Raw genomic sequence first — 15,801 nt, forward strand, 5'->3', positions numbered from 1 at the left:
GTTTACTTTGTGTTTTGTTTTACTGTGCTAAGAACTTGTCCTCCCTCCTGGAATCAAAGTAGGACATGTGTATCCTGCCCCTGAATTTCTGCGTTGGCTCTGATTGTGAAGCGGTGCGTTCGCCCTCCACCCCGGCTCGGAGCACCCATGAGGGCACCGGCTGTGTTCAGGCGAGGCCGCTCCGGCTTCTCTGGTTGTCGCAACAAGCTAGAGATTTTCAAAGCTACACTTTTGAGTAAAAAGCCTTATTAAAAGGAAAACGTGATTTAAAAAAAAAAAAAGAATAAGAGTGAGATATTTTCTGAGATTCTTTTAGACTGTGATATAAGTTTATTTTGAAGGAGGCAACTTTACTACTTCTGTGATGCAAAATTGTTTCTTAAGGTCTTGAATTGTATTTATGCTTGTATTTCTCTTCATGAAGGGAGATTTATATTTCCCTTGAGTGTGGGCATAGGAATTTTCTGGACTTGTGTTTACACAAGTCTAAAACTTACTGGAAATTACTATTTTGGGCCTTATTTGTTATCATAGGGTTTTTGCTTAGATTGGGCTTTCATGAATGGAAAAGGAAGCTTACTGCCTGGTCATTGTGAATGTCCATTCCTAATCAGTGAACAGAATTCCTTAGTTTTGAATCAGATTAAGTATGTATTGTTTTATCTCTGAGTTGCCACAGCCCAAACTTTTGATATACTTTCCCTTATGTGTTTTAAGGAGAATGTTTAGGGGAGGGTATTTACAGCTTATTTGCTAGAAGTATTGTTACAGTAATTAAAGTCTTTGAACCTATTTAACTGTTTTTTTAATAGACATTATGTTCATAGAATTTAATTAGCTATAATTCTTGATTTATGATAATTTATCAGTTCAAGACATGCACTTTTAAAGTTTATTTATTGAAAAATTTAATAAGCTGAATAACCAGAATTTGCCCCCAATCTGATAAGTAGAATATATCCTGTGACTTCTGTGTCCTCCTCACTTATTCTACCTATTCCCCCACCAAAGTTAACAAATATTTTGCATTGTTTTTGTTTCCTTTTTTATTAATATAATGTGTATATCTAATTTTGCTTGTTTTTGATAATCCAAAACATAATCATACTGTATGCTGACCTACAAGGGACTTGAATTTTCATTGAGTATTAGATTACTAAGATTTCTTATTTGTGTGGGTCTGTAGTTCATTCATTTTCATAACCATGTAGTCTTTTGTGTACACCAAAAAGAAATCTCATTCTATTTATCCAGTCTCCAGTCCGTAGGCATTTGACTTTCTCCCCCAGTTCTTAGCAGTTGCTGGCAGTATTATCTTACGCGTGCACTGTGTGTGGAGTGTTCTGTTATGTATGTTTCCTGGTCCAGATCTACATAAGCTTTTAGGTGAATACCTAGGAGGGAATTTGTAGGTTATAAAAATGAATGTTCCAACTTACAAAGTAGTGGTGAATTATTTTCCAAAGTGATAAATTATAATTTATACCTTAAACCACTTAATAAAAGTTTGATAAAACTCACTTGGGAAACCATTTGGGTCTGGTATGTTTTTTGTGGGAGGAATTTTTAACTATTGCTTTGACTTCTTTATAGGGTTGTAAGTATATTTTGGCTTTCCACTATTGATTTAGTGTTGGTGCATTCTGTTTTTATTAGAAATTACTCTGTTTCATTAAATTTTCAATTGTATTGGCATATAGTTATTGGTAATGTTGTAAGAGCCAGTGTTTGGTTTGTTTTCTGTTTTCTGTTTTCAAATTCTCTGATTTTTGCTCTTTATCATCATATATGCCCTTCTTACTTTGGGTTTACATGCTTTTTTTGGTAGTATCTTGATGTAGAATCTTAAAAGAGTTTTATTTTTTTTTTTTTTACTTTTCTAAGTTGAGTATTTTGTGTTATAAATTTTCGTCTCAGGACTACTTTTACTGTATCCCACAAATTTTAACATGCTTTAATTTCACTTTCATTGATTTTAGTGTAACTTTTGTTTTCCTTGCAGCTTCCTTTTTTTAATCCATGAATCTTTTTTGGAATGTGTTGTTCAATTTCCAAATGTTCCCAATAGATTTTCTTGCCTTTCTAGTTTGACTTATAGTCAGAAAACATGCTCTATATTGTTTCAATTCTTTTAAATTTGTTGAGATTTGTTTTATAATGTAGGATATGATCTATATTTTGGTGAATTTTGTGTGTCCCTGAAAAGAATGTGTATTTTGCTGTTGTTGGGAGTAGTGTTGTGTCAGTTTCAATCAGAGTCCATCAGTGAATGATACTGTTCAGTTCTTTCTTTTCCTTGTTGATTTTCTGTGTAGCAGTGACTTAGGGGTATTGAAGAACTCCACTTATTTGCAGGTTTGTTGATCTTCTCTTTTCAGTTTTCTGAGTTTTTGCTCTGTGTATCTTTAACTTGTGTTATTTTGTGTATGCACAATTAGGATTGTTAGAACTTTTCTGTGAAATGACCCTGTAATCATTTTATAATGCTGCTGTATGCTGTGTTTAGTCACTCAGTTGTGTCCTACTCTTTGCGACTCCATGGTCTGTAGCCCACCAGGCACCTCTGTCCGTGGGGATTCTCCAGGCAGGAATACTAGAGTGGGTTGCCATACCCCTCCTCCATAATGCTGCTCTGTCCCTGTAATTTCTAGCTCTGAAGTGTATGTGCTACTTTAGCCATTCCAGCTTTCTTTTGGTTCATGTTTGGTATATCTTTTCATATCTATTTTCTTTTAAAATACCTATATCATTATGTTTGTTTGTAATGAGTTTTTTATAGACAGAATATGGTTGGGTCATTTTTAAATTCAGTCTGCCAATTTACTGTAATTATTGATACATTAGGACTTAGATATGTCCTGTTTTAACTTTTCTGTTTGTTCCCTTTGTTTTGCATTTGTCTTTTCTGGGCCTTTTTGTGGTTTACTTGAACATATTTTACTATACCATTTTCTTTATAGTGTTTTTGAATATATCCTTTATTTTTTAATGATTGCTCCAGGGAATACTGGACATTTGCCCCTTAAAGTGAATTACAGAAATTTCACCAAATTATTTAGGTATTTTAACTGTCTCCCATTGATTATTTAGTTTTAAGTGTTACCGCTGCACACATTGAGAACTACATCACACAGTGTTACTTTTATTTCAGTAGTCTAACGTAATTTTAAAATCTCAAGCAGAGAAAAGTAGTCTGTTTTATTTACCTGCATATTTGTTTCATTGTTCGTTCTTCATTTCCTGGTGCTACTCTTATTGTGTGTGTGTGAAAGTTGCTCAGTTGTGTCCGACTCTTTACGACTCCATGGACTATACAGTCCTTGGAATTCTCCAGGCCAGAATACTGGAGTGGGTAGCTATTTCCTTCTCCAGCTGTTTTATTAACTTTGTCTAATATTCATATATCTCCTACAGGTTCATTCTCCTTAGTACTAAACTGATAACTCTTTCTCCAACCTTTTAGTCTGCCGTCTCTTTATATTTAAAGAATTGCTTTGAGGCAGCATTTAGTTGTATATTGAAATTTAATGATCTCTGCCCTTTAATGGAGCTGCTTAGACCAACTGGGTGTCCCTTGTGGCCCGGTAAAGAATCCGCCTGCAATGCAGGAGACCTGGGTTCGATCCCTGGGTTGGGAAGATCCCCTGGAGAAGGGAAAGGCCACCCATTCCAGTATTCTGGCCTGGAGAATTCCTTGGACTCTATAGTCCACAGGGTGCAAACAGGTGGACACGACTGAGCAACTTTCACTTTCACTTTCTTTAGACCAATTACATTTAATATGATTATCAGTATGCTTGGTTACTATCTTTGTTATTTATCTTCCCCACCCCCCATTTCCCTTTTTTCTGCCTTATTTCAAATTGGGTTTATGTGTATGTGTGTCTCCATTATTTCCTTAATTAGCTGTTATTCTGTTGTTTACCTGGTAATTAGGATTCATAGTATACATCTTTAATTTATCACAGTTCTGCTCTCTTAGCAGATTTCAGTTACACAATACAGTGTTATTGGCTGTACTTACGGTGTTGTATACATTAGCTCCTCAGGCCTTATTCATCTTATTGCTGAAAGTTTGTACTCTATTTCCCACACTCCCCAGTCTCTGTCAACCACTTTCTGCTCTGTTTCTATGTAACAGTCATTTTCTTAAAAATGTGGTAAAAATACAGCATTACATTGAAGTGTGTTATTCATTGACATTAATTATATTCAGTGTTTTGCAACCATAACCATTATGTATTTTCAAAATTTTTGTGTTCCCCAAACTGAAACTCTGTACCCATTAAGTAGTAACTCTGTATTCTCTACCCCTCCAGCTGCTGATAACCACAGTTCTACTTTCTGTCTCAGTGAATTTGCCTGTTCCTGGTACCTCATTTAAGAGGAATCATACAATATTTATCATTTTGTTTATTTCATTTTTTATTTGGTTTATTTCACTTAGCATAATTTTTTCAAGGTTCACCTGTGTTGTAGCTTATATCAGAACTTCATCTCTTTTTACGGCTGAATTATGCAGCTTACTACGTCTTTTCCATTCATAGGTTAAAGGACAGTTGTCTTATTTTCACCTTTTTTTGCATATTGTAAATAGTATTGCTGTAAACATTCATACACAAGCATCAGTTTGAGTCCCTGAGTCAGTTTATGTTTACCCACATATTTACCATTTCTGGTAGTCTTCATTCCTTTGTTTAAATTCACAGTATAATTTTCATTTCTGCAGGTCTTTCAACAGTTTTTGTAATTCAAGATTGCTGTCAGTACATTTTTCAGCTTTTGAATATCTGATAAAGTCTGGATCTCTCCTTACTCTTTCCCCCTTTTAAAGAAATATTTGTTGAGTATAGAATTTTAGGTTGACTCTGGTAAAGAATCTGCCTGCAATGTGGGAGACCTGGGTTCGATCCCTGGGTTGGGAAGATCCCCTAAAGAGGGGAAAGGCGACTCACTCCACTATTTTGGCCTGGAGAATTCCATGAACTGTGTAGTTCATAGGGTTGCAAAGAGTGGGACATGACTGAGCAAGTTTCACTTTTGCTTTCTAAAAAATTTCAGTACATTAGAAATGCTGTTCCCGTTTTCTACTGACTTGCGTACTTTACAATGAAAAGTCTGTTGTCATTCTTATCTCTGTTTCTCAGAATATATGGTGTCTGTTTTCTCTCTTTAAGATGTTCTATTTATTGTTGGTGTTATATACATTGTGTGTGTGTGCTGGAGCACTGTAAATGTGCATACATGTTGTGTGGTTTATTTGTATATTGTGTGGAATGTTTGTATATATGCATGTTTTTTTGTCGGGGGGGGGCAGGTTTATGTTTTGTTATGTGGAGATTGAGTTTGTGTATGGCAGTTGCTTTGTATTTTGTGAACGGAGGTATTGTTTGTGTGCTTTGTTTTGTAGGTCTAGTATTATATTGTTTGACCTGGTCATTGTTGTCTTTATTTTGAAAATTGATACATAGGTGAAAACTTTATACCAATTAAAATATTTTTATTCCATTATTTCTGTTTTTTTAAGTAGTTGCAACTTTTTGTTGTTGCTTTTGAAAACACTGTTCTACATTTTTTCTCTTTTAATATTTTAGAATTTATATGTTTACTTTCCTGCTTGTCTTTGAAATTTAAAAATGCATATTTATCTTCAGGTATCTCACTTCTCCCATATTAAAGAATTTAGAGTACTTTATCTCTAATCACTTCCTTCCCAAAGTTTTCAGTTCAGTTCAGTTGCTCAGTCATGTCTGACTCTTTGCGACCCCATGGACTGCAGCATGCCAGGCCTCCCTGTCCATCACCAAGTCGCGGAGCTTGCTCAAACTCAGGTCCCTTGAGTCGGTGATGCCGTCCAACCATCTCATCCTCTGTCATCCCCTTCTCCTTCCACCTTCAATCTTTCCCAGCATGAGGGTCTTTTCAAATGAGTCAGTTCTTCACATCATGTGGCCAAAGGATTGGACTTTCAGCTTCAGCATCAGTCCTTCCAATGAATATTCAGGACTGATTTCCTTTAGGATGGACTGGTAGGATCTCCTTGCAGTCCAAGGGACTCTCAAGAGTCTTCTCCAACACCACAGTTCAAAAGCATCAGTTCTTTGGTGCTCGGCTTTCTTTACTTACAGTCCGACTCTCACATCCATACATGACTACTGGAACAACCATAGCTTTGACTAGGCGGGCCTTTGTTGGCAAAGTAATGTCTCTGATTTTTAATATGCTGTCTAGGTTGGTCATAACTTTTCTTCCAAGAAGCAAGTGCCTTTTAATTTCATGGCTGCAGTCATCATCTGCAGTGATTTTGGAACTCCCCCAAAAATAAAGTGTCTCACTGTTTCCATTGCTTCCCATCTATTTGCCATGAAGTGATGAGACCAGATGGCCATGATCTTAGTTTTCTGAATGTTGAGTTTTAACCCAACTTTTTCACTCTTCTCTTTCACTTTTGTCAAGATACTCTTTAGTTCTTCTTCACTTTCTGCCATAAGGGTGGTGTCCTCTGCATATCTGAGGTTACTGATGTTTCTCCTGGTAATCTTCATTCCAGCTTGTGCTTCATCCAGCCCAGGATTTATCATAATATACTCTGCATATAAGTTAAATAAGCAGGGTGACAATATACCCTGATGTACTCCTTTCCTGACTTGGAACCAGTCTGTTGTTCCATGTCCAGTTCTAACTGTTGCTTCTTGACCTGCATACAGATTTCTCAGGAGGCAGGTCAGGTGGTTTGGTATTCCCATCTCTTTAAGAAATTGTCCACAGTTTGTTGTGATCCACACAGTCAAAGGCTTCGGTAGAATCAGTAAAGCAGAAGTAGATGTTTTTCTGGGTATTTATTTTTGTGACTATGCTTGTCTTTGTTGCTGCACATGGGCTTTCTGTAGTTTCAGCAAGTGGGGGCCACTCTCTCCTTGTGATGCGTGGGCTTCTGCTCGCATTGGTTTCTTTGGTTGGAGAGCACAGGTTCTAGGGCCTGTGGGCTTCAGTAGTTGTGGCACACAGTCCTAGTTGCCCTCTGGCGTGTGGAGTCCTCCTGGACTACAGATCAGATCTGTGTCCCCCATACTGGCAGGTAGACTCTCAACCACTGGACCACGAGGGAGGTTCCCAGAGTTACACTTCTGTTGTACAGTATTTCAAGTCTGACTTGGAATTCCCCAATTATATACAACATTTTTTCTAACAAAGAATTAAAAAATTTTAACATATATTTTAAAAATTAGCCTGTGTACTGATAATATTATGATTCCCTTGTGTGTCAGATTGTGCTTGTAGGAACATTGCTTTAGAGCAAATCTCTTAATGGTAAATTCCCTTGGTTTTTGTCTGTAAATTCTTTATTTAGCCCTAGTTCACAGTTCTATACTGACATTTTCTCTTGGCCCTTTGGAGATAATATTCCACCGTCTTACACTGTTGCTGTCAAAGCCTGCAAAGCCATTTATCTTCTCAGTGTGTTTTCTAGTTATTCTGTTTTGTTTTTAGTATTCACTGTGAAGTGGATTTCTTTTTATGTTTCCTGTTTGGGCTCGTTTGGTCTGAATCTGTGGATCTATGCCTTTTAGTGATTTGAGAATATTTGCAGCTATTTTTCATTCTCTCCTCTCTTTCTTGAACTGCATTTAAACTTGTGTAAGATATTATCTTTTAGTTATTTGTTTTTAGTCCCACTTGATACTTTTCATTCTTTTTTTTTTTTTTATTCTGTGGTGTATCTGTTCTTTCCAGCTGTGCCAGCTCTGTTCTCTGACCTTTCCACTTGGTGTTGTGGTTCCAGCCTCACCCTAGTTTTGTGGGTGTCTTATATTGGGAAACTGTCCGTGGAGATCTTCCCTGTATTCAAGAGACCAGGGATGCCTGCTCTCCACAGTGGTGTTATGCTGCAATCAGAGGCTGAGTCTCAGCTCTTCATTTGTCATGATCCATTGGAAATGAGAGGGCTTCTCTGGTGCCTCAGACAGTAAAGAATCTGCCTGCAGTGCGGGAGACCTGGGTTTGATCCCTGGGTTGGGAAGATCCCCTGGAGGAGGGCATGGCAACCCACTCCAGTATTCTTGCCTGGAGAATTCCATGGACAGAGGAGCATGGTGGGCTGCAGTCCATGGAGTCACAATGAATCAGACATGACAGAGCAGAAGCACATGGAAATGAGAATCTCTTTGTTGTAATTCCCACTAGTCATGAGACAGTATTTTAATGAGTTTTGAATGAGTAAAGGATTTTGAAGGGAAGACTGTAGAGTTACAGATATTTGAAATTTTCTGATTTGAGGGGGTGAGCCCAAGAATTTGCATTTCTTAGAGTTTCCAGGTTTGCTGATGCAGCTGGCCTGGGTAACAGACTTTGAGAGCCTTTGGACTGGATGCTGTTTTGGCTTTGGGCTCTGATTCTTTTACATTTGAATAGGGGTATTATCTGGCTTGGGGATCATTTTATTAACTCTTAATAAAACTGCTAAAACAGTTTTCATTAGCACCTGAGTCGTTTGTTTAATAACACTGCATTAATGTAATGTTTTATTTTAGTGATCATTCAGGATATGTTCGACCACTGCCAGTACCTCGCAGTTTAAATAGTGATATTTCCTATTTTGGTGTTGGGGGCAAGCAGGCTGTTTTCTTTGTTGGACAGTCAGCCAGAGTAAGTAAAAAAGATTTCTTAAAAGTGAAAGTTGGTCAAAATATTTTGAAGTTGACTGTCTAATTGTATTATTCATTTTAAATTTTGTCAATTTAAAAGGTAATCTTTTTAATATTTAACAGATGATAAGTAAGCCTGCAGACTCCCAGGATGTTCATGAACTTTTACTTTCTAAAGAAGATTTTGAGAAGAGGGAGAAAAATAAAGAGGCAATATATAGCGGATTTATTAGAAACAGAAAGGTACAGTACATTTTAACTCATTGTAAATTTATACCTTGGATGGATGATGGGACAAGAACATTTTTTTTCAATTTCTAAGATACTTATGTTATTTTAAAAACTTGAAAATATGGAATTTTCAAATTAAATTTTAATTTTAATTTTGTGAATAGCAAAAGTGATCATTTGTGTGCTTTCTTAGGCTGAAGTCTTCAGAAAATAACTTTTCTCATAAAGCCAAGTCAGCTTCCTGGAAATTGTTCATAAGATTATAAACTGTTTCCTTGCTCTGAGTTTGAGTTTTTAAGTATTTGTTGTATAATAATCACAGAAGTAGAATACAAAACAGTGATTAAATTTGCATTCAAACTCTCATGTTAATAAGTGGAATGTTAATAAATTTGAATCGTGGTGAGCACATGGTATTTGTTGTATTACTCATTCAACTTTGAAACGTTTTAAAATTTTCAAATTTTAAAACCTTTTTTAAAAGTAAAACTTAAAAAAATTTTTGAGTCTAAAGTAACTTTTGTAAAGAACATAAAAATAGTCTCAAATGCCAGATAAAAGTCCTTATGATATATTTAGTTGAATTTTCTCCTAGTCTAACTTTAAAAGGAATTGGAACTTATAAATACTTATGGTGTTTATTTCAAAGTCACTTTTCCTAATAGTTCAGTGTGTATCTTTATCCTTGTAAGTTTTTATGTGTATAGCAACTTACATAGTACATATATGCATACATATGCATGCAATTTTTAATATACAGACTCATAGTAAAATAAAAGCAGAGACGTTTTAAATTCTTATCCTTAAGCACATCCCTTCCTCCCCCCACAAACTATAGATATTCTCTGAAAGTGGACTGGGGCCCAGGATGGTTTTACTCCCTTTTAAACACAGTGCCTTTGGGCTAAGTCAGCTGGGTTCAGGCTGTGTCCTAGTTTTAATGAATGTGGACCGGCTGGGCATTGGTTCTGACCAAGTTAAGTGGTAGGTACCCCAAGCAAGGACTCATTCCGCTTTAGGGTAAGTGTTCTCAATTTGGGAGGTATTTTTAAATTTAGTATTTATTTTTCTTTTCCCTTTTCTTTTTGATTCTACAGTTGGTTTAGCATTATGGTATAGGATTCTCCTTTTTGTATGCCGGTTTAGCAATCTCTGTAAAAGGCTCTCTGTCCTCACCGCTTTGTCACACACTCAGCTGATTTGTATTTGGTGATTTTCCTCCAAAAGATTTTTGAAGCCTGTATTTGAAATTATCCAAGTGAATGTTAATGGTTGATGTAAACTTTGTTTGTTAACTACATTTGAGCTGCATGTAATCTGCTGTACTTATGTTCACTCTTGTAGCCGTCTGATTCTAGTCACATTACAAATGATGATGAAAGATTTCTACAGCATCTTATCGCAGAGGAGAAGGAAAAAGATAGCTTTACTGCTGTGGTTATCACAGGGGTACAACCAGAACACATACAGTACTTGAAAAATTATTTCCATCTTTGGACCAGACAGTTAACGTAAGTATTTACATTGGATCCAGGACATGCTTTTTCTTATCTTTTTTTTAAGATAGAAAATATTACAAATACGTTGAAACCTCTTGGCTGTCTGCTTTTATCCGATCGCATTTCTTCCCTCAGCATAGGAACCATTACTCTGATGTTAGCTGTTAAAATGGTTCTCTATTCTGTAAATATTTACTGGTCACTTGGCTTCCCCAGGGGCTCAGTGGTTAAGAATCTGCCTGACTGCAATGCAGGAGCCACAGGAGATGCAGGTGCAATCCCTGGGTCAAGAAGATCCCCTGGAGAAGGGAATGGCAACCCACTCCAGTATCTTGCCTGGAGAAGCACATGGACAGAGGAGCCTGGTGGGCTACAGTCCATAGGGTCACAAAGAGTCAGACATGACTGAAGCAACTTAGCACACATGTAATATATTGGTCATTACAAATAAGAGGCCCATGCTTCTTGACAACTGTGATAACATTTAAAATAAACTTAAGAGTTTATCCAATTCAGCTAATCAATCCCACTTCCCCCTTTCGTGCTTTTGCTATGCAGCATGGACTATAATCCATGTATTTTACTTATTATTTTTTCTTTTCATCTGCCTCCCACCTTGGGGTGTTTATTGTTTTTTGTGCACTGTTATATCCCCAGTGTTACATTTCCTGTTACATTATTCAGTTCAGTTCAGTTCAGTCGCTCAGTCGTGTCCTACTCTTTGCTACCCCATGAATCGCAGCACGCCAGGCCTCCCTGTCCATCACCAACTCCCGGAGTTCACTCAAACTCATGTCCATCGAGTCGGTAATGCCATCCAGCCATCTTATCCTCTGTCGTCCCCTTCTCCTCTTGCCCCCAATCCCTCCCAGCATCAGAGTCTTTGCCGATGAGTCATTGTAGTTGCTCAGTAAAAGTTTATTGAATGAATATATTGAGTCTGTTAAAATAAAAATATGCATATGTGCTGTATGAAATGAGTAATCTAAAAATAAATCTTTGTGTATCTACTTGAGGAAAACTTTTAGGGAGTACATATTCTGTTAGATCAAATCAGAAGTATATATATTTAAGGTTGTTAAGTTTCTTCCTCTGTAATTATATGATACAGATTGGATTTTTTCCATAATTTGTATTAGCCTGAATTAGTCTCCAAAAGTGGGTATGCTGTACAAAGTTCATGTTTAAAAATAAGGTATCTTTTCATATTTTTTCTACTTATTCAAGGGCTGTTAAGATTCTGTTTTGCACATAAATATATATTAACAGTTAAAAATTTTTATGAAGAAATAAATTTGATTTTAGGAATGCCTTTTTTTCTTGAATATTGATGTTTATTGGCCCTGTAACACAAGAGTTTTAAATAGGACTTTGACTGTTTATTAGCTATTTTATTATTTCTCTTAACTGAAAGAACTCAGTGTACATAATAACATAACATAATTATAACTCTTGTTCTTAAAAACAATGACATAGAAACATACACTTGGTAAACTATTTATAGCACACTTTCTTAATATATGCTTGTAAACTTATGATGTTAACACTTTTGAGATGTTTGAAGGAAGATCTCAAGATTTTCAGTGATTTCTTTTTATTTTAGTAGTGTTTTAAACTAGGACAATTAGTGTAATTTTGAAAAGATATTTGGACATGGAACAACAGACTGATTCCAAATAGGAAAAGGAGTACGTCAAGGCTGTATATTGTTACTCTGCTTATTTAACTTATATGCCAAGTACATCATGAGAAACTTGGGCTGGAAGAAGCACAAGCTGGAATCAAGATTGCCAGGAGAAATATCAATAACCTCAGATATGCAGATGACACCACCCTTATGGCAGAATGTGAAGAGGAACTAAAAAAGCCTCTTGATGAAAGTGAAAGTGAGAGAGTGAAAAAGTTGGTTTAAAGCTCAACATTCAGAAAACGAAGATCATGGCATATGGTCCCATCACTTCATGGGAAATAGATGGGGAAACAGTGGAAACAGTGTCAGACTTTATTTTTTGGGCTCCAAAATCACTGCAGATGATGATTGCAGCCATGAAATTAAAAGACGCTTACTCCTTGGAAGGAAAGTTACGACCAACCTAGATAGCATATTCAAAAGCAGAGACATTACTTTGCCAACAAAGGTCCGTTTAGTCAAGGCTGTGGTTTTTCCAGTAGTCATGTATGGATGTGAGAGTTGGACTGTGAAGAAAGCTGAGTGCCGAAGAATTGATGCTTTTGAACTGTGGTGTTGGAGAAGACTCTTGAGAGTCCCTTGGACTGCAAGGAGATCCAACCAGTCCATTCTAAAGGAGATCAGCCCTGGGTGTTCTTTGGAAGGACTGATGCTAAAGCTGAAACTCCAGTACTTTGGCCACCTCATGCGAAGAGTTGACTCATTGGAAAAGACTTTGATGCTGGGAGGGATTGGGGGCAGGAGGAGAAGGGGACAACAGAGGATGAGATAGTTGGATGGTATCACGGACTCGATGTACGTGAGTTTGAGTGAACTCCGGGAGTTGGTGATGGACAGGGAGGCCTGGCGTGCTGCAGTTCATGGGGTCGCAAAGAGTCAGACACGACTGAGCGACTGAACTGAACTGAGCTGAAAAGATAAAGTTTGTATTAAGGAATATTTAATACTACTGCTTGAGAAATGATTGCAGATGGGCTATGTGATTTGGAGATATGTGAATAATTTCCCCAGAGTATAATCTTTTTAAACATTTTCCAAAATAGCAAAAATTTCTGAAGTGGTGGTTTTTGATGGGATGATGTTGAATTTATTAATTTTAGGAGTATTGGCATAAGATTGTTTCATTTCTACAGGAGAAAAAAGATGAGACAGAATGATACTCTCATGTTGGGGACATAAGTTAAAAATACCCAATTGTGTATACTCCCTGATACTTGAGTCTTTTCTAGAAAATCCCTGACAAGTAGAATTATAGCCTCTTACCTTGCAGTTCGGGAGACCTCGGTTCGATCCCTGGGTTGCTATCTTACCCCTGGAGAAGGAAATGGCAACCCACTCCAGTACTCTTGCCTGGAAAATCCCATGGACGGAGGAGCCTGGTGGGCTACAGTCCATGGGTTCGCAAAGAGTAGGACACAACTGAACGACTTCACTTTCACTTTGTAGTTGTAGGTTTTTTTTGTAAAATACACTTTAAGTATGTGGGATTTGAAGTTGAAAAGACTTGGCTTGAATCTGCTCACACTGTAATTCTGTGACCTTAAGTAAATTAAATAATTTCTTGCATTCCCAACTTCTGTATTTATAAAATGAGGGGAAATAATACCTGAATCTCATGATTGTTTTTACCATTATGTGGTTTACTATGTTTAAAAATGCTTAATATTGTGCGTGGCACCTAGTAGGTACTGCCAAATAGTAGTAATAAAGTTTTTTTTGGTAGAATATTGGATGAACTGTAGTTTTATGTGAATTAAAAGTATAAAGTTATTCTTTTATATTTTAGGCATATTTATCATTATTACATCCATGGTCCAAAAGGGAATGAACAGCGTACATCAAAGGAAGCTGGACCTTTCAACAACATTGATATTGAAGTAAGATAAAATTCTTTCTTAAGTATTGTGAAATATTAGGTCTGTGTTCTAGTTCCAAGTTAATCTGGATAAGAAAAGTCAATCAGTAAATAGGCAATTTCTCTGTCCTTGTCTTTTACCAAACCACTTCTCTAGTTTGATGTCTAAGTACAGAGATTATTCCTAAGGTGTACTTTTCTGGATATCTTATTTACCCTAGTATCTGGTTTCTATTTTTTTGTCTTCTATAGAGATATGAGCCATTACTGAATGTCATGTCTCAAAAGCAGGGAAGAAAAGATATAAATCGTTTCCCTTTTGTTCATAGAAATCTCTTAATAAGAAAAAAATAAGTAAAGTAAAATGTAGAAGAACAGAACATTTCAATGTTGAGTTCTCAGTATCCTTGCCCACATGTCAGGCGGAATTTCATGTATGTCTTCATCCTACTTCCTACCTCTAGGGCTTCCCAGGTGATGCCAGTGGTAAAGAATCCACCTGCCAGTGCAGGAGACACAAGAGACGCAAGTTCTGTCCCTGGGTCGGGAAGATCCCCTGGAGTAGGAAATGGCAACCCACTCCAGTACTCTTGCCTGGGAAATTCCATGGACAGAGGAGTCTGGTGGGCTATAGTCCATGGGGTCACAAAGAGTCAGACATGACTTAGTGCACAGACAGACACACCTCCAGCAGGAAAGCTTAAATGAAATAAACTCGTGACTTATATATCCTTCAGCGCTTTCTTTGCTTACTTTCAGTTTTTTGGTAATATATTTCTTAATTAAGATGCTCCTTAGACCTATTTAACTGAGATAGAAATATATATGTATTTTGTTAATCTAGATGATTATTTATACAAATAAAAATAGTTTTTGCTTTTCTGTTGTTGGATCATAGATGAGAACAAAAGTGCAGTCGCTGTCAAATTTAATTGTTTTTATTTTATTTTTATTTTAGATTTCTATGTTTGAAAAGGGGAAGACACCTAAGATTATCAACCTGAGGGAAATACAAGATGACATGCAGACATTGTATATAAATACAGCAGCTGATAGTTTTGAGTTCAAGGCTCATGTTGAAGGAGATGGTGTAGTGGAAGGGATTATCCGATATCACCCTTTCTTATATGATAGAGAAACCTACCCTGATGATCCATGCTTTCCATCAAGTATGTTAATCTGTTACCTTAGCTACAAAATACAAAGTTGTGATTAATTTTCATAATTATTAGTTAGGCTTAAGGTTAGATAAATTTTAAACATTTTTTCCTCATGCAGGTCTTAAGTTGTTAAGGTAGTTGTAGTTTTTATAATTGCTAATTTTTGTGTATATTCACACCCAGATAAATAAAGCTGTGGTGCTAAGAAACGTTACATGTTCTTATATCGTACTTCTCTTACTGAACTGAACTTTTAGCTATGTACCACATAGTATTCCTTTATATACTCCCCATGTTGTCTTCCTGTTATCTTTGTAGATATTTATAAAGTAGTTTTAAACTTTATGTAGTCGCATTGGTTTTTTTCTTTATGCTTTCTGATAGGCCTTGCTGCAGAAAGGCTTCGTACATCTCATTTTTTTATAATTTTTTTTATAGATTCTGTAGCTTTTATCATTTTATGTTTATATCTTTAATATACCTGTAATCTTTTTTGTTTTAGGATTAACTTAATATTTTCCATGTGGGTTTTCAGTTTCCTAGTACCAATTTTTGAATGTTATATATAAATATCACTTTCATAATAATATAAAGTTCCCATAAGTACATAGAACCCAGATTGTTTGCTATAAGGCATTGATATGTTTTGTGTTTTTATACATGAATAACATGTCCTTTATAGTGAATCTCTTGTCCTTTATAGTGTATATTGATATCAGTA

The 15,801-nt window shown here is 36.3% G+C and overlaps 1 protein-coding gene across 2 annotated transcripts in view; it reads left to right on the forward strand.

Annotated features, from left to right (window-relative positions):
• Positions 1–15,801, forward strand: part of SMCHD1 (structural maintenance of chromosomes flexible hinge domain containing 1) — a 127,607-nt gene that overhangs the window by 26,773 nt on the left and 85,033 nt on the right. For both annotated transcript variants that reach the window (XM_027526268.1, XM_027526269.1), the window contains exons 6-10: positions 8,532–8,646; positions 8,769–8,888; positions 10,221–10,387; positions 13,852–13,942; positions 14,879–15,089. In XM_027526268.1, the coding sequence (XP_027382069.1) occupies positions 8,532–8,646; positions 8,769–8,888; positions 10,221–10,387; positions 13,852–13,942; positions 14,879–15,089 (704 nt within the window). The remainder of the gene's footprint in view (positions 1–8,531; positions 8,647–8,768; positions 8,889–10,220; positions 10,388–13,851; positions 13,943–14,878; positions 15,090–15,801) is intronic.

Source organism: Bos indicus x Bos taurus, chromosome 24 (assembly GCF_003369695.1).
Source record: "Bos indicus x Bos taurus breed Angus x Brahman F1 hybrid chromosome 24, Bos_hybrid_MaternalHap_v2.0, whole genome shotgun sequence".
Lineage (NCBI taxonomy): Eukaryota > Metazoa > Chordata > Mammalia > Artiodactyla > Bovidae > Bos > Bos indicus x Bos taurus.